The following is a 26,865-nucleotide window of genomic DNA, read 5'->3' on the forward strand; positions in this document are numbered from 1 at the left end:
GCCAACAACTTTGGTACTTCTCACAGCTAGAATGTTGCTAAAGCTCGTTATATCTGCGAGTGGTTCGATCGGCGCGTTATAAATAAGATAAAAATTGCAGCAACGCGCATGCACGAGTGCACTACTACGGCAGCACGTCGTCTGCTATGAGGGTAAGTCGTGGCAGCACCTTGCGGTAACTCCAGTCCCTATGCGCCAATTTTCGGGCCCACACGCCTTCATAGGGGTAGCACCGATGAGCAGGTCATAAGTTTATAGAGCAGGTCATGATCAAATCTCACCGGAATGATCATCTGCACACAAGCAAACGCTTTCCCAGATGCTTAATGTGAGTAAAGTTTATTTGTTTTTATTTCAACATGAAATAAGCCAGGAATTATAACTGTTACGTTTGTTTGTTTTAGCTTTCTCTTCTAGACGCGAGGTTGCGCATCGTCCTGTGAAAACCGTCTAAATGTGGTCCATTTCTCGGCCAGCATAGGCTTGATGCTGTCTTTTAAGCTGTCTTCGCAGACTGTCTACGTCACGGAGGAAGGAAAGGTAGGACCGTAGAAGCATAGAGTTTCCTAAAATTAACTAGAGGGCACTCTGGCGCTGCGATCGTTCAGCGACCATGGGAGTGATGGGTAGTGCACACATTTGCCTAGTCTTCGTACTTGCGGGTGGCAAATCATACTTGCGACTTCGTTAATTGCTGGCTACGGTTTTGTTTTCAAAGAAAGAACGAACCATTTTGAACTTAGTGACTTGATTTGAAATGGTAAGCCTAAAAAAATAAGGTTGTGAAGCGCAAACGGTGAACATTTGCTAATTTATGTTTTGGTGAAAAAAACAGCTCCAAGCCACACGAACACACATGGAGCCAGAAGTACAAAAGTTAGACAAATGTGTGTACTACAGTACTACTACTACCCATCCAACGCCTCCTAGATTTTCGTGCCTGCCGGATCAGCGGCAGTCACTTGGAAAGCGGTGGTCGTCGGAACTACGGTGGTAACGCCAAACAAGTAGGGTGTCTTCAAATAGGTTTTTACGTTTTTGGAGCTTATATGCATCACAAATAACGTAAAAGAAGTTTAAAAAAAAACGTAAACGTAATTATATATAACCCAACGTAAGTGACACCGTCATTCAGCAAGCAACTTTTTATAATACAAGGCATCTTTTAAAATTAGTAGCAAATGCCAAAATTGCCAATCTCAAAGGCCAAACACAATGACTCCTATTCCTACGTAAGCAGCGCCGCCATAGATGACGGGCGTTTCACGTTCATTCGGCAGGCGCGGGAAATCTAGGAGGCGTTGACCCATCATTCCCATGCTCGCTAAAGCGCCGTGCGTTGCAGCTCCCGTAGACACTAGCGCCTGAGTTTCCTCTAGTGTATTTTAAGAAACTCTACGGGTAGGAAAGGCCCCTACGTCACTCGTTGTCACGGAGGAAGGAAAAAGGTAAGGAGAGGGCATGCCCAGCCGGCGCAGGGCGTGAAAAACGTAGCGGAAATGACATCATAGCGGCCACATTCACTAGGCACAATGGCGGCGTTGTTATGGTAACGTGTTGCGCAGTGAAGCTGGTCTAGCAGTGAGCGGCCGCGGCTGGCGGCGCAATGTGTGCATCCCCAGGTCTCGTGCTGAGCCGTGGCGGACAATATCTGTGCTCTGCGCCGCGTTATGGGTTACGTAGTGTTCTCCTGGCTGTTACATTACTCTTAGCAACGTTTACAAATCCCTTTGTCCATCACGGGGTTTCAACAGTGCGTAAAACAAGTGCATATCCATGTGTCGTGCGGCGGATGACGCGGATGAAGCAGTTAGTGTTCAGCGAAATCGCGTTGGGCACCATGACGAAGCTGAAAGACGACGAACGCCTTGCAGGTCAGTGACGGTTGAGCAGTGCTCCTGCTTGTGACAACGGACGGCGCTGTTGAGCCCAGCAAGACGCCGTGAGGACCATGTGCACATACGTAGTTTCGTGTTGTCTGTGTACAGTAACAACTTGCATGTGCGTATTAAAACACCTTTTCTGTTCCGCTTGGTACACTCTCCACCAGCATTGCATGTAATCTCAACGTAACAGCAACCACGTTCAACTGTCACTGGCACCGTGCTCAGTCACCACGGTCGCAGAATGCTGACACCGGTGATTTTCACGCGGAACACGGACACAGTGGCAGGACGCTGCGTCGGCCGCGTGGCGGAGTGCAACCGTAGAAGGCGCACGACCGATCGTGTTGTCTGTACAGTTGCTGAATTAATGACGTGAAAGCACTCGCCGTTGTCTGTGCATCTAGCGCGCGTTCTCTCGTAGTTGCTTCGTTGTCGGCGAGCTGTTACTCCCTGTTATTACTCGGACGAAGCGATTTCGCTGAAGGTGTCCTGCTGGCTCAGAGTGGTGAGCCCCGTTCCATTAGTTTCGGATCGTCACGACATACGCGCAGCGCAGCCCACGTGCTTTCCGAGCCGGAGAGGGAGTCACGCCTTCTGCTTCGCATCCATATGTAAACAAGAGAGGAAAATTTGCCTAGTCAATATGGCCGACTTCCGGCTTCATTGCGGCGGCTTCGCAACGAGTGGCGTCAGGGCCTCTCTTTACCTTTTTTCCTCCTCCGTGCTCGTTGTGAAGAAGCCGCAATGAAGCCGAAAGTCGGCCATATTGACTGGGCAAATTCTCCTCTCTTATTTACGTATCAATGCGAAGCAGAAGGCGCGACTCCCTCTCTGTCTCAAAAAGCACGTGGCCTGCGGGCAGCGTGCTTGCTATCCGAAACCAACGGAACGGATTTCAACACGCTGTTCTGCCGCGATACGGTTGACGAAATCTCTGCGTATGGGTGTTGTACTCTTGCTCTGCCGGCGTTTACGATAAACATGGCAAGTTGCACGTTAAGCTTTTTTTTATTTGATGTGTTCTTTGTGAAAATAAAGTTTATATTTCGGACGTTGCCGCGCGACGAACCAGGCAACGAAATTTGTACAGCTTCTTTCAGATCACTTTTTCCCCGTTTTGCGCTTCTTTTTAGGCTTTATAAAATTTTCGGTCAGGCTGTGGGCTAGACACAGTTTTGACGGACGCTGCAAATTCGGAGTACGTATACGCGTGCTCGTTCAGTGATTTAGTTCAGACGCCTGGTTACAACCACCACCGGAGGAAAATCGCGTAGCTAACGATGCGGCACAAAGAATGGATGCTGTCGAACACCTGCAGTATGCCACGGTTAGGGGCGAGGCCCATGAAAATGCGCACACCGCCGCTGGACCGCCTGAACGGTGCCGCACCGCACTACATCAATAATAACAAAACGCCGCCATTGTGCCCAGTGCATATGGCCGCTGTGACGTAATTTCTGCCACATTTTTTTTTACGCCCTGCGCCGGCTGCATGCCCTCTCCTACCCTTCCTTCCTCCGTGATCTACGTGCTGTCTTAAAATTGGAACACAGCCCACCTTTCCTTCCTCTGTGAATACAGCCTAACTCATGAACGAAAGAAAGGATAGTAACACCACTATATGCGCACGTGACAAAACTTGCCATGGCCCACGAGGAAGATGCCATGGCCGATTTTTTCGCCCTCTATGGCCATAACAGGAACTTGAGTTTGGTGCAACAAAGTGCAAAAGAAACGCTAGTAAAAGATATTAATTGAACATTGTTATAATTGTGAGGCCATACATAAAAACAAAATTTTTAAACAGTAAGCTTATTTTGCTGTATAAATGGATTATATATTTGAACTTGCATTGTATGGAGTTTGGCCAATCCGAACTGTTCAGATAAAAAGTAACTTGTTGAGCCAGTGCCATACGGTTGATGAGTTGTGTTTGTTTACTGGTTGCAGGTCGTATCTGAAACATCTAGAAGTGGCCGCATGCTTGTCTGGTGTGATGTGATATACCTATGGTGCCTGGATACTAGATCATAGACCAGGTAGCTTGCCCCGGAAGTATGTGGCTAAGGAACATATTGAACTGCTGTGTGGTTCGCCTCGAACATTTGAGGTAGTTCGTGTGTGGTGGTGGACGACTCGAACGGTGGAAATGGGTGCCAGATTGGTAGGTAGAGCTGCAATATGTTTCAATTGTACACTAGCTGCGATCGCTCGCAGATACACACCGTGACTGCCAATAACAACCTGAACTAATGTGTAACGCCGGCTTCAATATCAAGCATCACGCCATCTGCGAATACGCGCAGTGGCGTTATCTACGCCAGATCTGCTAGCAGATCTGACGGCCTATTTCATAGCGCCTCTCTTTGATCACTTAGTAGGCCTTTAGAACAAGGCATATTTTTCATGCTATGAACGGATATCTCAGATGTGCTAGTGGGGGAGGCTTCAGCGTAAAACTGTTATGCACCTGCCGCGCTAGTCACCGGCTCGCGGCGTGTTCCGGAGTGTGTAGGCGGTCGTCGGCTCGTTTGCGCCCACTTTTTACCGCCTTGAGACAAGGCATCCGTTATATAAGAAAACAGCTGTAGCTTACACGCTCGCGCACCTTTTTCCCCTTCGTCAGCCCGAAAACTCCCGCTTTTCTTTGCTGTTCATGTTACGTTAAATAGCGCTCACTCCACTAACCACGATTTTGACATGTCGATCGGACGTCTACTTATGTAGCAGTTAGCTAAACACTTGGTAGCTAGCTTCGCTAGTGCTCATGTCTTAATTAGCAATGTGGTTACACCATAAGTGCCGGTCGTTGTGGCATACTTGTTTGTCTCCTTCCTTCTCAGATGTTTGAAATGTGGAGTCCGCACCGCTTCGCTTGTCGTTGGAAATTAGGACGCCCTACTTCTTTCTTTTCTTCAAGTTACATGCCCACGTTTTTGTCACACATTAAATATATTCTTTCCTACATTTTTGATAGACAGCTTAATCTCACGGGCGTTTATGTACCATGCTTAGTTATGTTCACATAAAACGTACCACGTGAACTGATGGGTTCTTAATTCTAAGCTGCGTCCCTATTTCACTCTATAAACTACACCCTGTACCTTTCCTGCAATGTAAAAGAAAGCTGCACTTTGCAGCTCTTGCTATAGCATCATATCACAATGAATCTGTTTACCTTAACCCAAACTTGCAGCTGCGGCCGCAGCTCATGTGAGCATTAATATGTGTAATGTTCTATGACATTCGTCCATTCAGCTTTGGAAAAAAAAGATTATTTTCATATCCACTTCCTTAATATATATATATATATATATATATATATATATATTGTTATGGCGTTTATTAGCCGGCACACAGCGAGTCTACACAATGGCCACAGTAACGGCCAAGCACGGCGTTCTTTTTGGGCAGACCCACTAGGAAGCACTTGAGAGTTTGACTCATTACAGTGTTCGGCGGCTTCTCTACAATTACCCCGGGGTCGAAGAGGGAGCCGCCTGGCGACATAACAGCTTGTCACTACGAGCGGGTCATAGTAAGCCTTCAGGCGCTCCACGTTGACTATGTCGCGCCCGCGGCGGCGCATGTCCGAAGATTGTTCAATTGGCTCGATAAGATAGTTGACCGGAGATGTGCGCTCGATCACACGGTAGGGACCTTCATATTTGGGGAGTAGTTTGGAAGAAAGGCCAGCTACAGAGGTCGGGATTGAGAGCCATACAAGGGAACCAGGAAGGAACGTGGGCTCAGAAGTGGCGGAGCCATCACGAATACTCTTCTGCCGCTCTTGCTCATGCGTCGTAAAAGTCTTGGCAAGCTCGCAACACTCTTCAGCAAGCCTGGCAGTCTCGGAAATAGGTGTACACTCAGATGGATCCGGCGTGTACGGGAGTATCGTGTCGATGGTGTGTGACGGGTGCCTTCCGTACAGCAAAAAGAAAGGTGAAAAACCAGTCGTGCTCTGAGGGGCGGTGTTGTAGGCGTAAGTGACAAAGGGCAGTATGGTATCCCGATTCGTGTGGTTGGCGGCGACGTACATCGACAGCATGTCGCCGAGGGTGCGGTTAAAGCGTTCGGTCGGACCATTCGTCTGCAGATGGTAAGCAGTAGTTTTGCGGTGGACAGAATGGCACTCAGTGAGAATGGCGTTGACGACTTCTGACAAGAAGATACGGCCTCGATCGCTGAGAAGCTCCTGGGGTGGACCGTGGCGCAGTATGAAACGATGTAGTAGGAAGGACGCAACATCACGCGCAGTAGCCGCAGGGAGAGCGGCGGTTTCGGCGTATCGCGTTAAATGATCTACGGCGACCATGGCCCAGCGGTTGCCAGTGGACGTCAGAGGGAGTGGTCCATACAAATCGATACCTATGCGCCCAAACGGACGGTCAGGGCAAGGTAACGGTTGCAGACCGGCTGGTGACATGTGTGTGGACGGTTTGCGGTGTTGGCAAGCGAGACAGGAGTGAACGAACTGCTGGACGTAGCGGTACATCCCGCGCCAGAAGTAGCGTTGTCTAATGCGATGGTAGGTTTTGAATACCCCAGAGTGCGCGCACTGTGGATCAGAATGAAAGGATTCACATATCTCCGACCGCAGACTGCGGGGTATCACGAGTAGCCACTGCCGGCCATCGGCGTCGTTATTGCGTCGGTGTAGGAGGCTGTCACGAATGGCGAAATGGTGAGCTCGACGACGCAAGGCACGCGTGGATGGCGTTGCGGACGGATCAGAGAGCAAGTCGATCAGTTGGGCGATCCAATTATCCTTTCGCTGTTCGGTAGCGATGATATCAACATCAATGGCAGAAACAGCAGCCGAGGATACTGAGCAGAGCACGTTAGCTTTAGGCAGAGGGGAGCGCGAGAGAGCGTCGGCGTCAGCATGCTGGCGTTCGTTGGGGCAGAGCACGCGGATGTCGTAGTCTTGTAAGCGAAGAGCCCAACGGGCGAGGCGGCCTGAGGGATCCTTCAATGATGACAGCCAGCATAGTGCATGATGGTCGGTGACGACATCGAATGGGCGACCATACAAATAAGGCGAAACTTTGTAAGAGCCCAGACAATCGCCAGGCACTCTTTTTCCGTGACGGTGTAGTTTGTCTCGGCTCTCGTGAGCGTACGGCTTGCATATGCCACAACATAATCAGGGAACGGGCGACCATACAAATAAGGCGAAACTTTGTAAGAGCCCAGACAATCGCCAGGCACTCTTTTTCCGTGACGGTGTAGTTTGTCTCAGCTCTCGTGAGCGTACGGCTTGCATATGCCACAACATAATCAGGGAACCCGGGTTTCCGCTGCGCCAGGACAGCGCCGAGGCTTTACACCACTGGCGTCCGTGTGCACCTCTGTTGGGGCCGTAGAGTCGTAGTGGCGGAGAATGGGAGGAGACGTCAACAAATGGCGGAGCTTCAAGAACGCGTTGTCGCATTCTGACGACCACGAATTGAGGGGCCCGTTACTTCCAAGGAGCTTCGTCAGCGGTGATATAATAATCGTGGCGAAGTTTCGTATGAAGCGTCGGAAGTATGAGCACAGGCCCACGAAACTACGCAGTTCTTTGACGGACGCAGGTTTTGGGAAATCGGCCACGGCCCGAAGCTTGGCTGGGTCAGGAAGAATGCCATCCTTAAACACGACGTACCCTAGGATGGTGAGTTGGCGTGCTGCAAAGCGGCACTTCTCGCTAGCCGAACGTGCATCTGGTTAACCTCCCTGCCTTCCTTCGTTTCTCTCTCTCTCTTTCCTCTCTAATCTGCCTATTCCCCGCTCCCCAGAGGCTCATACCCAAATCACATATGCATAACATTTCCCTCCGCGCATACGAAGCCTACCGGGCGAGTTAAAGAGTTTTTCTGGCAATATAGCGCTTCAAACGTGCTATATGGACAAGTTCAGTCTTTGCAGATCGTCGGCCATTTGAACGAACATGTGCTACGCAGTAAGTTAAATCGCTTATGCGGTCTAGAACAACATAAGGTCCTGCATAGCGTGCCAGCAATTTTTCACAGAACCTATGTTTCCTATTTGGCGTCCACAGCAACACGTGGTCTCCGCGATTATACGTCACGTGTCGACGTTGACGGTCAAGACATGCCTTCGAGCGATCTTGCGAAGCGAAGGTGCGCAGGTAAGCACGACGTCGGGCTTCTTCTGCACAGCAGACGATCTCGGATATACCGTAATCATGGTGGTCCAAAAACGGGAAGACAGTATCTAGGGTATGACAAGGTGGCCGAGCATACAGAAGAAAAAATAGACTGTAGCTGGTAGTCTCATGCTGTGTGGTGCTAAATGCATAAGTGATGAAAGGTAGCACGCCATCCCAGTTCTTGTGATCTGCTGCGGCATACATAAGCATGTTCGTTAGAGTCTTGTTAGTACGTTCCGTCAGGCCATTTGTTTGGGGATGATATGGCCTAGAGTGCCGAAAGCTTGAAGCGCTTAGACGAAGCATCTCTTCCACCACGTCTGCAGTGAATTGTCGCCCACGATCACTGATAACAATTTTAGGAGGTCCATGTCGTAGAACCACAAAACGCAGCATGAATGAACACACGTCAGCTGCAGTTGCCGATGGTATAGCAGCTGTCTCGCAGTACCGTGTTAAGTGATTGGTACATACGACCATTCTGCGATTGCCATTAGAAGACCCCGAAAAGGGACCTAGAAGGTCAATCCCAACTTGCTAGAATGTAGTTCTATGATGTGGAATAGGGTGTAGTCGCCCTGGAGGAGCACTGGTAGGGCGCTTGGGCGTTGGCAGTCGTTGCAACTAGAGACATACTGTTCCATCATCTGGCGCATTTTGGACCAGTGATATCTTTCTTGAAACCGGCAAAGAGTTTTCGCTGTGCCTAGATGGCCGGAGGTTGGGTCATCATGCATAGCCTGCAAGACAGAAACGTGAAGGCTCTTCGAAACCACGAAAAGATATCGTAAGCCGGTCGTAGCATAGGTCTTTTTGTACACAAGCCCGTCGCGCATGCAGAAGCGAGTCGCCGTTATTCTTGACTCGGTAGAAAGGAGCTCCTGTATCTTAAAGGCGGTATCAGGAAATAGCAGGTTCAATGGCGCAATGTAGGTGTCGAAGTTGCCCACGTCGCAGCCCGTCGATGGAAGTGGTAGTCGCGAAAGACAATCTGCATCAGCGTGACAACGACCGCTTTTATAGGAAACCGTAAAGTCGTATTCCTGCAGCCGGAGTGCCCAGCGCGCTAGTCGACCAGATGGGTCACGCAGATTGACCAACCAGCAGAGCAAATGATGCTTTGTCATGATGGTAAAGGGGCGTCCGTACAGGTAGGATCGGAAGCGCTGCACTGCGAAGACTACTGCGAGGCATTCTTGCTCTGTGACGGTGTAGTTGCGCTCGGACTTGCTTAGTGAGTGACTTGCATACGCATCGACATGTTCTTTAGTATCCAAGCGATGAACCAACACGGAGCCTACACCAACACCACTAGCGCCTGTGTGAAGTTTTGTGGCAGCCAGAGTATCGAAGTGTGGAAGAATCGGATGGAATGTCAAAAGGAACTTTAACTCAGAAAAGCTGACGTACATTCCGGAGTCCAGTCAAACGGCGCGCCTTTCTGAAGCAGGCACGTGAGGGGGTGCGTGATATTGGCAAATCCAGGGATGAATCGACGGAAGTATGAGCAAAAGCCCAAAAAGCTGCGTAGTTCTTTCGCTGAGTGAGGTTGCTTGAACGCCTCCACTGCAGCCGTTTTTGCGGGATCCGGCCGTATGCCTTCTTTGTTCATCAAGTGTCTAAGGACGAGTGGTTGGCGCTCTCCGAAACGACATTTCTTGGAGTTGAGCGCCAAGCGTGCCTTGCTTAGGCAGTTCAGCACGAGGTCGAGGCGTGTGTTGTGCTCACAGAAAGTGCGCCCAAAAATCACAACATCATCCAGATAACACATGCATACTTCCCACTTCGAACCACGCAGAATGTTGTCCATGAAGCGCTCAAAAGTTACAGGCGCATTGCATAGTTCGAATGGCATCACATTGAATTCAAAAAATCCATCTGGTGTAACAAATGCCGTTTTCTCTTTATCTTCCTCGTGCATTGGAATCTGCCAATACCCTGACCTCAAATCAACAGACGATAAGTAGGAGGCTCATGAAAGACAGTCTATAGCATCATCAATACCTGGTAGTGGGTACACGTCCTTCTTTGTGGTGGTGTTGAGACAGCAGTAGTCAATGCAAAATTGCCATGTTCCATCTTTCTTCTTGACCAATATTACGGAAGTGGCCCACGGATTGCATGATTCGTGAATCACATTCTTCTTAAGCATCTTGCCGACCTGTTCATTTATTACTGTGGATTCCGAACGCGATACCCGGTATGGCTTTTGTCGGAGAGGTCTATGGTATGCCATATCTATGCGGTGCTTTACACGAGAAGCAGGGAATGACAGTGAAACCTGTAGCTGTGCGAAATCGAAAAGACCAGCATGTTTGCGCAGAATATTTGCCAGGTCATAACGCTTGTTATTGCTAAGAGACTTGTCAATCATTGCCATTATGGAGGTGTCCTTGTCATGCAAATGAATGGAATCGGGCTTATCCGGAGAATAACTGCTCGCTGCAAAGATCGCAAGGGAGGACACCTGATGTTGACGGATCTTAGTAAGTTGTAGACCCTCTGGCAGTACAGAAGGTTGGTTCATTGGAGCCGTTGATCACCCACAAACCGGTATGCCTTTGCGTAACCGACAACGTACAATAGAGTATTAGAACATTTTTCTTTATGCAGCTGAGGTGAATGGGCTCTATGGTGTCATCAAATGTCATCTTGGTTGCAGTAGAACTGACGACAGGAACACACTTGGCAGACAAGGGTGGTACAGTTGGGTCCATGGACACGCAAAGTGTGCTTTTCATACAGGGCGGGCTTTCCATAAACGCTACTGAAACATTTGAATCTACTGTAATCTCTCCTGTGTGGCGATCGATAGTGGCATCATAAAGATTCAGGAAATCGAGTCCTAGAATTACATCATGCGTTGAATGAAAGAGAACAGCAAAAGCAGCAATAAAATTCTGGCCACCCAAACTAACAGTCACTGTGCAGACACCAACAGGTTGTAAGACATCTTCGCTCACTCCACGAAATGTATCAGCACAGTCCCAACGGAACATAACTTTTCGTCCAAGAAGGAGTTTGAATGCTAGACTCATCGCTGATATGGTTGCACCTGTGTCCACTAAGGCCATTGTTGAGTCACTGTCGGTTAGCACACGAACCGTATTTCTAAACATGCAAATTAAAGGAGGCATTTCTGTGAAAATCGAAGACTGTCCAGCGACCTCACCTCCAACGGTCGTGCAGACTAATTTTCCGGAGGCGGCGAAGGGTAGCGGCGCCTAGGAGACGGCGACTGAATGGAGTGAGGGGCTGGTGGGGGTGTCAGGCTGTGGTTAGAGGCTGGAGAACGGTTTCGCAGCGGCCTTGGTATCTCGTGGGATGCGCTTCCAGGGAACGTTGGTGCTCGTGCAAAACCAGACAGGTAGGATCTCGGTCAGCGGCCGTACCTTGGCGGCTGCCGGTAGTTGCAGTACCTGGCATTGTGGCCTTCGATGCCACAGTTGTAGCAGACGGGTAGGGGTCGTTCGCCGAACCACTGCTGACAGCGCTTCGCTGTGTAAGGTCGCCTATCTGAACGGAGTGGAGCAGCTTGCTGAACGGGAACTGCCCGTCTCTGTGAAGCGGGGCCGGTACGAAGGCATCGGTCATACCGCTGGTCAGGCGCAAATGAGTCTTGGCGTAGCCAGGAAGTTTTAGCTTCGCTAAAGTTTGTCGCACATACCGATGGTGGCAGAGGGGCGAATGGCGCCGGGTACTAGGATGAACAGGTAGGCGGATGATGGATGGTGTCGTCGACCAGTGTGTCTTGTCGCTGTAGCTCTTCGCGCACTATTGCCCTGATAGTGGCGGCAATGTCGGCAGGCGGGCTTACGTCTATGCTGGCGACCGTTGTTACATTTGCCAGCCTACCAAATTTCGGGGCAATACGGCGGGTCTTCAGCTTCTCGAAAGTACGGCAGTGACGTTGGACGGCGTAGACGGAAGTGAGGTCTTCCCTGCCTATAAAAAAATTGTAGACGTCCTCTGCTATACCCTTCAGAAGGTGTCCGATCATGTCCTCTGCAGACATACAGGTCTATGATCTTGCAGAGCATCAGAACCTCCTCTATGTAGGTGGTACACGTTTCTCCAGGAGTCTGGGCTCTTTGAGCCAATGTGCGCTTCGCGCTTTTCTTTTTCGAATCAGAGTCGCCGAAGCATTTCTTGAGTTCTTCGGCGATACGATCTCACGTTGTTAAGGAATCTTCGTGGTTTTCGTACCACATCAAGGCGGTTTCCCTGAGAAACGGCGCGACATTTTCCAGTTGGTCTGTGAGATCCCAGCGGTTGTACCGGCTCACCCTTTTGTAATGAGTCAGCCACGCATCCACATCTTCCCCTGCTCTTCCCGCGAACGGGCAGGGTACCATATAGCGATACCAAGGTGCAGCCGGCTCTGACCTTTGCGTGGTTGAGAAGCCGTGACCTTCGCTCTCAGCCATGACGGTTGTTGTCGGAGGCAGATGAGCAAGATGACGGCTCCGGCGAAGTTCAAACAGCTGTGGCTCCAAGGTTCGTCAACGTGCTGTACCCCGCACCTCCACCACTCTGTTACGTTTAGAAATGTGTTTATTACGCTGTGGCGTACTGGTAGACTTAAAGTGGTCGTGCACGTGAGGCCTATCTCGCTAGCCGAATGTCCTCTTCTCTAATCTGCCTATTCCCCGCTACCCAGAGGCTCATACCCAAATCACATATGCATAAATAAACACACACACACACACACACACACACACACACACACACACACACACACACACACACACACACACACACACACACACACACACACACACACACACACACACACACACACACACACACACACACACACACACACACACACACACACACACGCGCGCGCGCGCGCGCGCACACACACTTCTTTCTCTTATTCATCAACGAGGGTCTCGTACTGGCAGACTTGGTGCAGTTAGGTTGCATACCAAAAACTATTGGTCAGCTGCCAGCTCGTAATAAGTTCACGTGCTACGTGATGCCAAACAGGCTCATAAAGCGTGTGCCACACTCGCCGCCATGGCTGCAGGTGGCACTGACTGACACTCCCACGTTTAAATTCACATATAAACCCAATAATGTGGCTGGGGGGATAGCCACTGTGGTAGCTCAGTGATAGAGCATCGAGCACATTATTCGAAGGTCGCAGGTTCGGTTCCTGCTCCAACAAGTTATCTTTTCACCCACTTTTTTTCCTTCACATTTTCATTACAATTGGATCTAATGACTTCCCTTATACATTCCTTGGCATTATTGTCTGCTAGATATCATTAACAATGTGTCAAAAACACAGAAAAACGAGCCCTTACGTATACACTTCTTTTCCTTATTCATTAACTAGGGTCTCGTACTGGCAAGCTTGGTGCCTGAGGTTGTATACAAAGGACTATTGGTCAGCTGCCAGCTCGTAATAAGTTCACATGCTATGTTACGCCAAACAGGTTCATAAAGAGTGCGCCACACTCACCGCCATGGCTACAGGTGGCGCTGACTGACTACAATGGGTTCGTCACTACAATGGTTTTGTCATACAGATGAAGATGAAGTACGTAGTCAGCGCTCACACTATTTTCCCCCCTTCGCAAAAGAGGGCAGCAAGTTAGAAAGGGTTGGAACGCCGAATATATATTGTTTGTGTCGAGAGACATGGACGATCTCGGTGTGGCGGTGACGACGATCAGGAGCCGCGTTGACAGGAGCAACGTGATAGTTGACTTCGGATGTTCGTTCCAGAACGGTGTATGGACCAAGATATCGGTGAAGGAATTTTTCGCAGAGCCCAGATGCACGAACAGGTGTCCACAAAAGGACTTCGTCGCCTGGGCGGAACAGAACAACTCGACCCTTTGCATCAATGTCGATTTTTCTCTTGTCCTGAATGGTAGCGGTGTTGGCGCAGGCGATTTCACGGCAGCGGGCGACGCGAGCGGCGAACTCTTCCGGGAGAGATGAAGATGGAACGGAAGATGTGTACAAAAAGGTGGTGTCCAGAAGAAAAGTCGGTACACGGCCATAAACGAGAAAAAAGAGGCTGTAATTCGTCGTACGCTGTATAGCAGTATTATATGTGAACGTGACGAAAGGAAGTATAGTGTCCCAGTTTTTGTGATCTGGTTGAACGTACATGGAGATCATGTCGGACAAAGTTCGGTGAAAACGCTCAGTCAGACCATTATTTTCTGGGTGATACGTTGATGTGGTCTTGTGGATGGTGTTAGAGGCCTGGAGGACTTCAGCAAGGACGTTTGAAAGAAATGTCTTGCCACGGTCACTAAGAAGCACACGCGGTGCGCCATGTCGTAAAATAATGGCGCGAAGAAAACAATCGGCGACTTCAGAGGTAGCACCAGATGAAAGAGCTGCCGTCTCCGCGTAGCGAGTAAGGTGGTCCACGGCAGTAACTATCCACTGATGACCGGCTGGCGTAAGAGGAAGAGGTCCGTATAAGTCTATGCCCACAAAGTCAAAGGGAGTGGACGGGCATGGCAGCCGTTGCAATGGTCCCGCGGAAAGACACGTGGTACGTTTGCGGTGCTGGCATGACGCACAGGAAGCGACGTACTTGGCAACAGAAGTGGAGAGGCCAGGCCAAAAAGAGCGAGTCTTGAGTCGGTCGTAAGTCTTGTGGAACCCTAAGTGGCCAGCTGTCGCGTCGACATGAAACGCCTGTAAGACTTCGAAACGAAGTGAGCGAGTAATTGCAGGAACCCATTAGTTACCGAGAGGATGGTAAATTTGCCAACATAATTTTACATCTTGAAGCTTGAAACGGGCAAGTTGTCATCTTAGGCGGCTGTTTGGAGCACGCGGTAAGCCAGTGAGCCGATCGATGATTGTGCGACAGTAGGTATCGGCATGTTGGAGCGAGGCGAGACCTGTAAACGAAAGAAGGTCCGCCGAGGCAATGAACTCTTTCGAACTAGCAGCTGTCTGCTTAGTCACTTTGGTGGGCAATGACAAACAGATGGAAGGTGACACTTTGGTGTTTTGCAAGAGTAGGCAACGTGATAAAGCGTCGGCATCTTGGTGCTGTCGACCCGACTTATATGTGACGCTGTAGTCATACTCTTGCAATAGTAGTACCCAACGGTCAAGACGTCCGGACCAATTTTTGAAAGACGATAACCAACACAGAGCATGATGGTCTGTCACTATTGTGAAATGCCGGCCGTATAAATAATGGCAAAACTTTTGTACAGACCACAGGATAGTGAGACATTCTTGCTCAGTAATGCTGTAATTTCGCTCAGCAGGTGAAAGAGTACGGCTCGCGTAGGCCACGACTTGTTCTTCGAAAGCGTGGTTCCGCTGAAGAAGGACAGCACCGATGCCAAGTCCACTTACGTCAGTGTGTAGCAGAGTAGGTGCTGCAGGGTCGAAATGGCAAAGCACTGGCCGTGATGTGAGGTGTCGCTTGAGGGTGTGAAAAGCGGCTTCGGAGTCATCCGACCAGACAAAGGTTGCGCTCGTGGTCAGAAGTTTGTTCAGAGGAGCGGCAATAGTAGCGAAATCACGCACAAAGCGGCGGAAATACGAGGCCAAGCCAAGAAAGCTGCGGAAGTCTTTGGGTGTGGTTGGTGTAGGAAAGTGCAGTATCGCGGCAACCTTGTAGGGATCGAGCTCAACGCCATGTTTACTGACGACGTGACCTAACACCTTGATGCTGTGACTGGCAAACAGACACTTCTTAGTGTTGAGCTGGAGACCGGCCTTAGCTAAACACGTGAGGACTTCGTCTAGCCATTCCAGTTGCTGTGAGAAGCTGGATGAAAAGATGACAATGTCGTCCAGGTAGCAAAGGCACGTCTTCCATTTTAATCCCCGCATTACCGTGTCTATCATTTTTTCAAATGTGGCTGGGGCGTTGCATAGGCCAAAAGGCATCACATAATTCAAAGAGCCCATCTGGCGTAGCAAACACAGTCTTCTCTTTATCAGACTCATGCATCGGAATCTGCCAATAACCAGAGCGCAAGTCGAGACTTGAAAAGTACTCGGCATCTTGTAAAGTATCAAGAGCATTGTCAATGCGAGGCATTGGGTAGACGTCCTTACGAGTAATTTTGTTGAGTGATCTATAATCAATGCAAAACCGTACCGAGTCATCCTTTTGTTTTTTTTTGACTAGTACGACAGGAGAAGACCATGCACTTGTCGAAGGCCTGATGACGCGCGCGAGCATGTCGTTGACTTGTTCTTCTATATGCTTGCGTTCAGAAGCCGACACATGGTAAGGGCGGCGGCGAATCACACGGGATCCGTCGGTGTCGATACGATGAGCGGCCACTGTTGTTTGACCCAGACCTTCGGAACAAACGTCAAAGCAAGTTTTGTGCTTCATTAATATTGCTAGTAAGGCATCAGTTTGCGTTGGGTTGAGATGTTCACACAAAGTGGCCTTGAGAGCGGGAGATGGATCTTCAGCTGGCATACACTTTGAGAATGACGAAGCAGATGAACTAGTGATGACACAAACCGGGGCTTCTTCCGTAATGCTGGCAACAGTGGTCCCCTCTGGCAGAAGTAGCGGTTCTGGCGTCGTGTTGCAGGCGGTGATGCTTGCATGACCACGTGAGAACCGCACTAAACAAGATGCGATGGTGATCCCTCGAAAAATACAGCGCTGGCAAGGAACAACCACAGCCTCACCATCTAGAATGTCTCGTGGCTTGATCGTAAGGACACGTTCTTGTCCGGGAGGCAGGAGGAAATCCGCAGCTGTGACAAGGTTGGGCGACGAAAGGTCAGCAGCAGAAGAAAGCTCAGTGTCCGTAATACGAATGAGGGGCCGACCACACGAAATTACAGCAAACGCAGCTGACAAGAAGTCCCATCCTAAGATTATCTGATGAGTGCATGAAGACAGCACAGCCAATTTGACGTGATGACGAATTCCATCGATGAGAACACAAGCACTACACGATCCGGTCGGGCAAATCGGACTGTCATTAGCGCCGCATAACATGGGACCGGAATAAGGAGTTTGCACTTTACGCAGGCGAAAACACAATTCACGATCAATTACCGAAATGGCGGTTCCATTGTCTATAAGGGCATCAACAAAAACACCTTCCATGCCAACAGGGAGTAAATTAGCTGGGCGAGACGGAGGAGTTGTAACGTTTCGACAACAAGCAGTTTCCCCTCCAAAAACTGCACCTTCTAGTTTTCCGAGTCCAGAGAGATCGGCGCGAAACGCAGGGGTGATGACATACGCCGAAACGGTGATGGAGAACGGCGGCGAGATTAACGAGAAGGATGAGGTTCAGCTTGAGACCGTGGAGGGGAGGCGATCAACGGGATGTGGACGGGTACGGTGCGGGATCGTATTCATCGGGTCTCGGGGCAAAGTTTCTTTCGTAGGCTGGATAATCACGACGTTCATTCTGCTGACGACGGCGGCAGAAACGGGATATATGACCCCTTATGCCACAGTAGAAGCAGACCGGGCGCGGAGGACGCCATGTAGAAGAGTGGGGTGGCCTTGGCACTTGCGTTGCCATCACAGCCAAATGGTCGCATCCGATGTCCGTAGACACGGTTGGAACTGGTGCCGGGCCCGTGATGCAACTTATGCGTACGAAGGCGCCGGAAAGCGCACAGGAGACAGGGCTTGTGTAGAGCTTGTCATTGATGCCAGTTCGTCCTTGATTATCTCACACAGGTTGGGAGGAGATGGACGGACAGACGCAATGGTTGGGTTGCCTGGAATAAGGCCGTGGAGTTCCTCTCTGACAATTGTGCGGATAAGGGCTTGCAATTGATGCTGCCCGGTAAAGCGAGCGTCGCAGGAAGTGTGTGGAAGGCGCATGGAATAAAGCGTGTCTAGGCGTTGGCATATGGTGGTGACGTCCCGGACGGTAGTTGGGTTCTGAATAACAAGAGCATTGAAGGCCACAGAGTTGATACCTTTCAGTAGGTGTCGGATGCGCTCCGCCTCCGTCATGTCATTTTGTGCTCGGCGACAGCAAGCCAGAACATCTTCAATGTAGGACGTATATGATTCGTCGTCCCCCCGGATGCGGGTTGCGAGCTTCTGTTTCGTTACCGCAGAGCATCCTGCAGATGTGCCAAATACCTGGCGGAGATGCCCCATGAAGGCCGAACAATTGGAGAAATCGTTCTCGTGGTTGTAATACCAGGTTTTACCGATGCCATCAAGGTAAAAAGGAACGTAGTGCAGTTTGTGCGCCTCGTCCCAATAGTTAGACATGCTGGTTCGATCATAACTGTCCATTCATTCTTGGACGTCTTCGCCGCGAAGGCCGGAAAATACCGGAGGGGCTCGGTGAGAGGTACTCACGGTGTAGTGAAGCCTAAGTGGCTGAGAAGGAGCGGTTGCAGCAGCGGACGCTTTGGGTTCTGCCATCGCTGTTGCTTGAGGGCACAACCGTCGACCAGACAGGAGTTCCAGGGGTGACGGGTAGAGCAGGAGGACGTGGGAACCAAAGCACGCTCCACCACTTATGAGACCACGTCCGGTACGGCAGTAACCAGGTTATCTCTATAATCCAGGTGCACGAGCCGAAGAGACCCAGCCCGGGTGACACACGATGATGATCACTACAATGGTTTCGTCATACAGATGAAGATGAAGTACGTAGTCAGCGCTCACAATATATATGAAGAAGGTGTGTGTAAAAAACGTAAACAATATTTAATCTGAGCTTTAGGCCTTTAAGAAAGATGAAGGCAGGTCCTCGGCCGAAAGCTCAGAATAAACATTGTTTATGTTTTTCTCTATGACTTTCTTCTATATATTTAATCGAGTTAGCCAGGAATATTGTATTGAAGCTATATATATTTAATCGCTGACCATTGCATAGATAGCCTAACACTATCTTCGCAAACATGTCAAGCAAGAGCCTCACTGCATTATGTCATACAGGGGACAATCGCATATCTCGATTATGTGTAATGAACCAGAAGTCCCCACCTTGGTGGCACCAGTAGCATACCCACGGGGTAGCATGAATGAATATTCAAGAAATGGCGGTAACAAATGATTCACTGACCTCAGCAGCACTCTTGTCATTACTACTATGATTGCTTGTATTATCATTACCACTACATGTGTCTTCTGTGGTAATCACTCTGCAGATGCAGGGAAAATGCACCTCGTAAAAGGGATATCCCTTCTGTAATACACCCCACACACTTTCCATGTTTATATAGATGGACTTTATAACAAAGCATTAAATGGAAAATGTAGATTTAAAAATTGGTACATCCCATGTACAGTGGGAATCGATGATATGCAAAGCACGAATGAGAAATGCTGGTATGTCACTTTAAAATCAGCACAATGTTACAAGATGGAGGCAAATGATGTCGTACATGTCTTTAGTGTCATGATTATTATGTTTGGATGTGACGTTTACCTTCGTCATCTATTCACATCCCGTGATACCAACTTTGATTGATATGTAGGGTTTAACGTCCCAAAACCACCATATGATTATCAGAGACGCCATAGTGGAGGGCTCCGGAAATTTCGACCACCTGGGGTTCAGCGTGCACCCAAATCTGAGCACACAGGCCTACAACATTTCTGCCTCTATCGGAAATGCAGCCGCCGCAGCTGGTATTAGAACCCGCGACCTGCGGGTCAGCAGCCGAGTACCTTAGCGACTATACCACCGAGGCGGGGCTGTGATACCAACTTTAGTATATGTAGAGCTAGCGAAACGGCCGCGAGACTGCTATGAGCGTAGTACGTTGTCATGTTCTTACATGACTGGTGTGTCAGGATTATCATGTTTGCACCAGTCATATATTTCATCATCCATTGACGTCATGTCACACCGAATTTGGTATATGTGGAGCTAGCGAAACGCCCGCGAGCGCATCATGCAAGGCCCCATATACTCCAATGTAGCATTTACGCGCGCGCATGCTCGGCACAGCGACGCCACGTTAGCAAAACGCGAGCACCCTATAGCCTGACGCCAGGTGCGACCAGCGTTCGTCGGTGCGTACAAACGGCAACCGGCGCTACATGCTGCATTTTGCGCCGATGTGTTACCCAGACAACATTGCGTCTCCCTCTTTTTGTGACGGAGGGACGCCGGACGTGCTGAAATGCGCATGCATCAGAGCAACGTAGCGCGGTGCGCGCCTGCGAGTATATGGCAGGACCAACGCCGGCGTGACGTGACGAAATGAATGCCGGGGAGCACGCGCACTGTGTCATGTCAAAATGTGTTGGCGCCTTTACTGTGGCATATAGTCATTTTCTCACATGACATGCATCTCATGATTATCATGTTTGCACTAGTCACATACCTTCGTCATCTATTGGCGTCACGTAATACCAAATTCGACATATGTGAAGCTAGCGAAGGCCGTGAGCGCATTATCAGTGTGGCATGTAGTCGTGTTGTTACATGACACGCATGTCGTGATTATCATGTTCGGATGTGTCATTTACCTATGTCGTTCGCTCGCATCGCGTAATACCGAGTTTGGTACATGGGAAGCTAGTGAAACGGCCGCGAGTGCATCATAAGCGTAGCATGTAGCCAAGTTGTTACATGACACGCATCTCATGTTTATCATGTTTGCACCAGTATCATACCTTCATCATTCATTCACATTCTGTAATAACAAATTTGGTATAAGTGAATCTAGCGAAACGGCCGCCAGCACATCATGAGCGTGGCATGCAGTCATGTTGTTACATGACGCGCATCTCATGTTTATTATGTTTGCCCCAGTATCTTAACCTTTGTTATCCATTCACGTCCTGTAATACCAAATTTGATATTTGGTATTACAGGAAGTGAATGAATGAATCTGATATTTGGTATTACAGGACGTATTACGTATTTGGTATTTGGAAACTGGTAGAGCATGGCAATCATGCCATGCTCTACCAGTTTTGCAACATGTCATGTGTACGATACCACTGCAAGAGCTGCAGAAGCATGAAATGTAAATCATGATATTCATGACATAGATGTCACGATTTTCATGTCATGACTAGTCAAATATGTTCTTCATACAGTCAAGTTATGCCATACCAAGTTCGGTATTGATATCATTATGACTTGCCATCCTGTGTCTCATCCCGAATTAGAATTTTTGCTGACGACTGTGTGATTTACCGAATAATTTCCTCTGACAATGACCGGAAAGCTTTGCAAACTGATCTAAATGCTATTAATGCATGGTGCTCATCTTGGCTAATGACCCTAAACTGCTCTAAAATGAAGTCTACGTCTTTCAGTAAACACGTAACCCGGATTCCTACCTCCTACGTGTTGAATAATACTACTGTTGACCTCGTCTCCACTTATAAATATCTTGGAATTCATTTGCAACCTGATCTGACTTGGCACTACCATATAAAACTCACCCTGGCGGCTGCTAACCGGTCTTTCGGATTTCTCAAGCGTAACCTTAAACAGGCTCCTCCTAACATACGCAAACTTGCATTTACTACACTAGTACGTCCAAAATTAGATTATGCATCAGCCATTTGGGATCCCGAACATGCTTACATCATAAACGACATTGAATCACTGCAAAATCGTGCCGCTCGCTTCATATTTTCAGATTATTCACGTCATTCCAGCGTCACAGCACTAAAACGCCGAGCAGAGCTACCCGAACTATTCCACCGTCGCAAACTTGCACGCCTATCACTTTTCCATAAACTTTATCACCACGTGTCACTTCACAGCGATTTCTTCGAGCCACCTGTTGTTATTTTTCCTCGCCGCGATCACCCCTACAAAGTTAAACGCTTAAACTGTAAGTCATCTGCTTTTTCCAAGTCATTCATTCCGCGTACCACAATCCATTGGAATAATCTATCATCACACTTTGCCTTAGAAAAAAACGCCACGAAATTTCAAGAACTAATTCAAAATACTGACATCATCTAACTTTTGCTCTTTTACTTGTTTTTCCCTCTTTTCTCTAACGTGCAGAGCACACGTGTAGTATTTTTACCTTGATTCAGCTTATTTGAGGTGTGATGAGTGAGTGTATATTTTTTATTCGTTTTTGAGTGTACGCGTTTTTTTAAGTGTATTGATTATTTTTTCTTGCATTTTCATAGGTTGTTCACTGTGTACTTATCTGTATTCCAATGATTTGTTGCCTATTCTTTTCTCTATTTTTGCTGTCTTTACCAATTACTTGTTATAACATATATCTCAACCTTAGTCTGTATTTAATTTGAATTTTTTTACCTTTTCTTTCGTTTTTGACGTTTATTGTTTGTAATTTTGCTCATGTAACCCCCCCTATGTAATACCCTCTCACGAGGGCCTTTAGGGGTATTATGAATAAATAAATAAAATTATCGAAACGGCCAGGAGAGCTAAAGGTCGTAGGCGGCTGTATAGATAGATGCGCTCAAAGACGCCTAAGTTCGCTAAAAAATGCTTCGCATTTAAAAAGGGGACAACTGTAATAACAATTATGTAATGGTTGCTCCACTATGCAGATCTACGATGTAACTGCTGAAGTTTACCTTAACTGAATGTTGTTTTTTTCTAACCAACTAAGTGCTCGTATATCGTTCCTTATATTCGTATAGTTGGTTTAGTTTACTGCTTGGGTAATCGAATCATGACTGAAGGCATTTTATCTGGCACATTCTAGTGGTCCTGGCTGATGGCGTTGCTGGTGGGCCTACAGTTTGCGCCGCTGTCCGAGGGCCTGTGGCGTCGTGGTGAGCCACCACACAACCGGCAGAATAGACTGCGGACCCTATTGCGTATGCCTGGTGTAGAGCCAACCCAGGTAAAGCTTCATTGCAAATCACCCAGAGTGTGAAGGGGAAGTTGTAACTCTTACTTTCTATTAGCATCCACCTACTAGCTTTGAAAAAGGAATATATCTCCTTTGTCTCTCTTTCTTTTTAAATGTCATAAGACACAGAAGTGAGATCTGTCAATCAAGAAGCCTCCATAAAATAGTGGTTGTGAGTGTTCACTGTAATAAATTTGCCCACCCACTCTTCTGTCTGTGTGATGGCAGTAATGTGTTGTGTTTCTGACCTTGGCGCATATTCTGGGCACCCATTCGTGGTACTGAATTTCGCTCATGGAATATAAGTTCTAAGTCATATAGTTTGATGTGGTTAGATGTTTTTATATGTCTAGGTATTACAGAAAGTGTGCCTAATATGTCAAGTCCATGTGCATTGCATTCATTTATACATACCAGCAATATTGTTTCATAAATTGATGTTTTAATTACATAGCAAAACTTGAGTCAGCTGCAGGGTTTTGTATATGTGCAGGCTGTTGCAGTGAAAAACAGGAGCGAGGTCATTCTCAAGAATTAACTTTTCTTGAACAGTAATTTTTTGACGATGACAGCTGGAAGAAGATGAGTCTTTTTCTGAACATTATCCAACACCTACATCTGCTTTGTCACCTGCCAGATTCCAAGTCTTGAATTCTCTATTTGCAAACACTTCTTGACTCTACAGATATCATTTGCATTAATTGGATGCCTTGTTTTGCATTTGCCAATAAATTATATCACCTCTTAGCTTTTGTTGCATATGGTAGTAATTCTAAGGTATATTCATTATTTCCAAAGTGTTCGTACCCAAATGAATAAATCGTAGCATAACCTCTAATCTGTCCCACTTAGCGTTCATGTCTCGCTCAACACTGCAATTTCTGGCATGTTGAACCTTTATGTGCTGGAACAATGAATAACCTCACCACATAGCCATACTCTCGGTGCCAATGCTTCTAGGATTGAGTTGCACATGATAGAGTAATCTTAAATATAAGAAAGGCATATCTGAGCAGCTTTGTATGACACCTCTAGCAATATTTCTACAACTTAGGTTTCCTGTGATTAACATTCCATTATCACACAGGTTTTTTTTTTACCCTTTGTAGGTTCACCCATGTTTTTGACACGGTGATATCAAAACCAGCTCTAGTATACTGATATGAACTACAAAAAACAGTATGAAATAAATTTAATTAAAATCAACCCAATAGTTTACTGACATGCAGTATGTCTCATGAAAGTGTTTTCGGAAGTCATGAAGGCACCGTTTGCATGAACTGGTGACACAGCAAAAGCATGTGATCCAGTGAATCACAAGAGGAAAGTTGTGTGGACCTCATTTCAGCAGGAGAACAGCACCTGAAAGTGCACCTCTTACGAGTCATCTTAGGGTTGTGGTCTGTTCCTGTAAAGCTTACTTCACCACATGCATAAACTACCTCTTTAGTCCATCTATCACTCTGTGGTTTTGCTGTCGAAATTTTTCAGTACAGATGTCCCTGAACATGTGGCTACTTTTCGAGAAGTACATGATATCCAGTAAAATATTTGCTCACATCAATATCCAGAATCGCTGAGGGATGAGTGGGACAATAACTGCGACCCATTTACGGGTGTTCCCCCCGTACGAAGATGCGGGTGGCATTTTTTTGTGTGTGTTCTAAGAGAGCCTCGACTACTTATTAAAAGTATTTTCGGACCATGCTCCAAACGTGTTGCAAAGGCCCTTTAATTGAACACACGTTAATAGCTTTTTTCGTGGGAAAAATTCACAATATTTTTACTTCTTTAATTGCGTCGTTTGTCTTATAATGCAATGCTGCTCTTCATTGAAGTGCGCATTACAGTCCTTCTTGTTTTAGTCACAATTAACACCTTTTTACTTCTTTTATTCTTGCAGCCAGATGATTACTATTGTACAGCATATAATTTAAGTTATGAAGAAGCCTACATAGGTGAGATTGCAAGCATTCTCTCACAAGTTTATCTGTTCATGGCAATGTCTTGAGCAGTATTTCACGAGCTGTTGGCATCTTGATCCTTGTATTGCAGTAAACTTTAAGCCGAAGCCAAATCATAGCACAGCAAGTCACATGCTGCTTATCGGCTGTGGAAACGTCTTCAGGAAGGATCACCTTCACCCTGGATCCTGGTCAGTGTTATTGTGATGTATTGCTAGTCTTATCAGCATATAATTGTATGCTAATTCTAAAACAGCTTTTCTCAGATTCTCAGCTTTTTTGTGTCAAGGCTTTGGTTCACATCTTGTAATATTAAGAACTGTATGATCTATGAAAAGGTGCGATAACTGACTTTTAAAGTGCCTACTTTCATTAGCATGATGTAAAGCTTACCAGTGTTTAAACCCAGAATGGTAACATGTAAAAATATGTTAAACACTTATCATCAATCTATTTTGATCTGTGGCGACAATGTACGCAGTGGGAGGTGAGCGCAACAGCAGTAAATGTTTATGCCTATGCGTGTGTACGCTATGCACTTATGCTCAACATGTCCCGCCAAGCAGCACCGCTTCATTGTGCACCTCCTTTTACCTCATAAGCAGCACAGCATGGGTGGATAATAATGTACATACCCCGCAGGTCGCAAGATGGAATCCTGGCCATGGCGGCTGTATTTTTTATGTAGGCGGAAATGCTTGCGGGCCCATGTACATAGATTGTTAGAGACCCCCAGATGGCGAAATTTCAGGAGCTCTCCACTGCTGTGCCTTTTATAATTATATTGTGGTTTCGGGATGTTAAACCCCATCAATAATAATGTACATACCTAAATTTTGAGCCCTAATTATAGTACACTTGAAAGCATTGCTCTAGGTACTGCAAAGTGAATGACTCAATAATCTAGCTTCTATTAGGCTGTGCGGCATGCTGGCTTATTGTGACTTTCAAAAGTGATATGGGTCATTTTATTTCAGGTGTACCCGGTCAATTTTTGACCATTGCTGATCATGCTAAAAAAAATCTTGCAGGAATATGAGAATGTGAGAAGAAGTTATTGAGGAGTTATATTTCGCAAAAAAGTTCTGTGTGGTTTAGAGGGCGCTTCGAACTTTGGACACCCGAGGGAAACTGTGTCACTCCAAATAATTTATATAATAGTACTGGTTTGAGTAATTAGTACAAAACAATCTTTTCATTAATTTAATGTTGCTACTTTTTTATGATATGATAGTATATTCATTTGCATTTTAATTTTCTTGCTTTTTCATTTTGGCGAAAAATTGCACATTTGCCGTTTTTTATAAAAAGTGCAAACTTTATTGCCAAAATATGTGTACACTTTCTGCTTTACATGGCCCCGCCGCGGTGATCTAGTGGCTAAGGTACTCGGCTGCTGACCCGCAGGTCGCGGGTTCGATTCCCGGCTGCGGCGGCGGCATTTCCGATGGAGGCGGAAATGTTGTAGGCCCGTGTACTCAGATTTGGGTGCACGTTAAAGAACCCCAGGTGGTCAAAATTTCCGGAGTCCTCTACTACGGCATCTCTCATAATTAAATGGTGGTTTTGGGACGTTAAACCCCACAAATCAATCAGTCTGCTTTACGTGCACCTATATTAAAGGACAGGTAGATTATGACAGGTAGATTGCCACTATCCCTCAAGAGGAAGGTATATAACAGCTGTATCTTGCCGGTACTTAGCTACGGAGCAGAAACCGGGAGACTTACAAAGAGGATTCAGCTTAAATTGAGGACGACGCAGCGAGCAATGGAAAGAAAAATGGTAGGTGTAACCTTAAGAGACAAGAAGAGAGCAGAGTGGATTAGGGGACAAACGGGGGTTGAGGATATCATAGTTGAAATAAAGAAGAGGAAATGGACATGGGCCGGGTATGTAGCGCGTAGACGGGATAACCGCTGGTCATTAAGGGTAACTAACTGGATTCCCAGAGAAGGGAAGCGGGTTAGGGGGAGACAGAAGGTTAGGTGGGCAGACGAGATTAAAAAGTTTGCGGGTATAAATTGGCAGCAGCAAGCACAGGACCGGGTTAACTGGCGGAACATGGGAGAGGCCTTTGTCCTGCAGTGGA

At 47.5% G+C, this 26,865-nt stretch overlaps 1 protein-coding gene across 4 annotated transcripts in view; it reads left to right on the forward strand.

The window, feature by feature from the left end:
• The first annotated feature begins 3,802 nt into the window (after positions 1-3,802).
• The window catches only part of LOC119159463 (peptidyl-glycine alpha-amidating monooxygenase B), a 182,343-nt gene continuing 159,280 nt past the window's right edge, over positions 3,803-26,865 (forward strand). For all 4 annotated transcript variants that reach the window (XR_005108088.2, XM_037412226.2, XM_075865543.1 and 1 more), the window contains exons 1-4: positions 3,803-4,050; positions 22,660-22,800; positions 24,713-24,767; positions 24,865-24,964. Coding sequence is in view for 3 of the 4 variants with exons in the window: in XM_037412226.2 (XP_037268123.1) it covers positions 4,036-4,050; positions 22,660-22,800; positions 24,713-24,767; positions 24,865-24,964 (311 nt within the window). In the remaining variant the exon portion in view is untranslated. The remainder of the gene's footprint in view (positions 4,051-22,659; positions 22,801-24,712; positions 24,768-24,864; positions 24,965-26,865) is intronic.

This window comes from Rhipicephalus microplus, chromosome 1, assembly GCF_043290135.1.
Source record: "Rhipicephalus microplus isolate Deutch F79 chromosome 1, USDA_Rmic, whole genome shotgun sequence".
NCBI classification, from domain to species: Eukaryota; Metazoa; Arthropoda; class Arachnida; order Ixodida; family Ixodidae; genus Rhipicephalus; species Rhipicephalus microplus.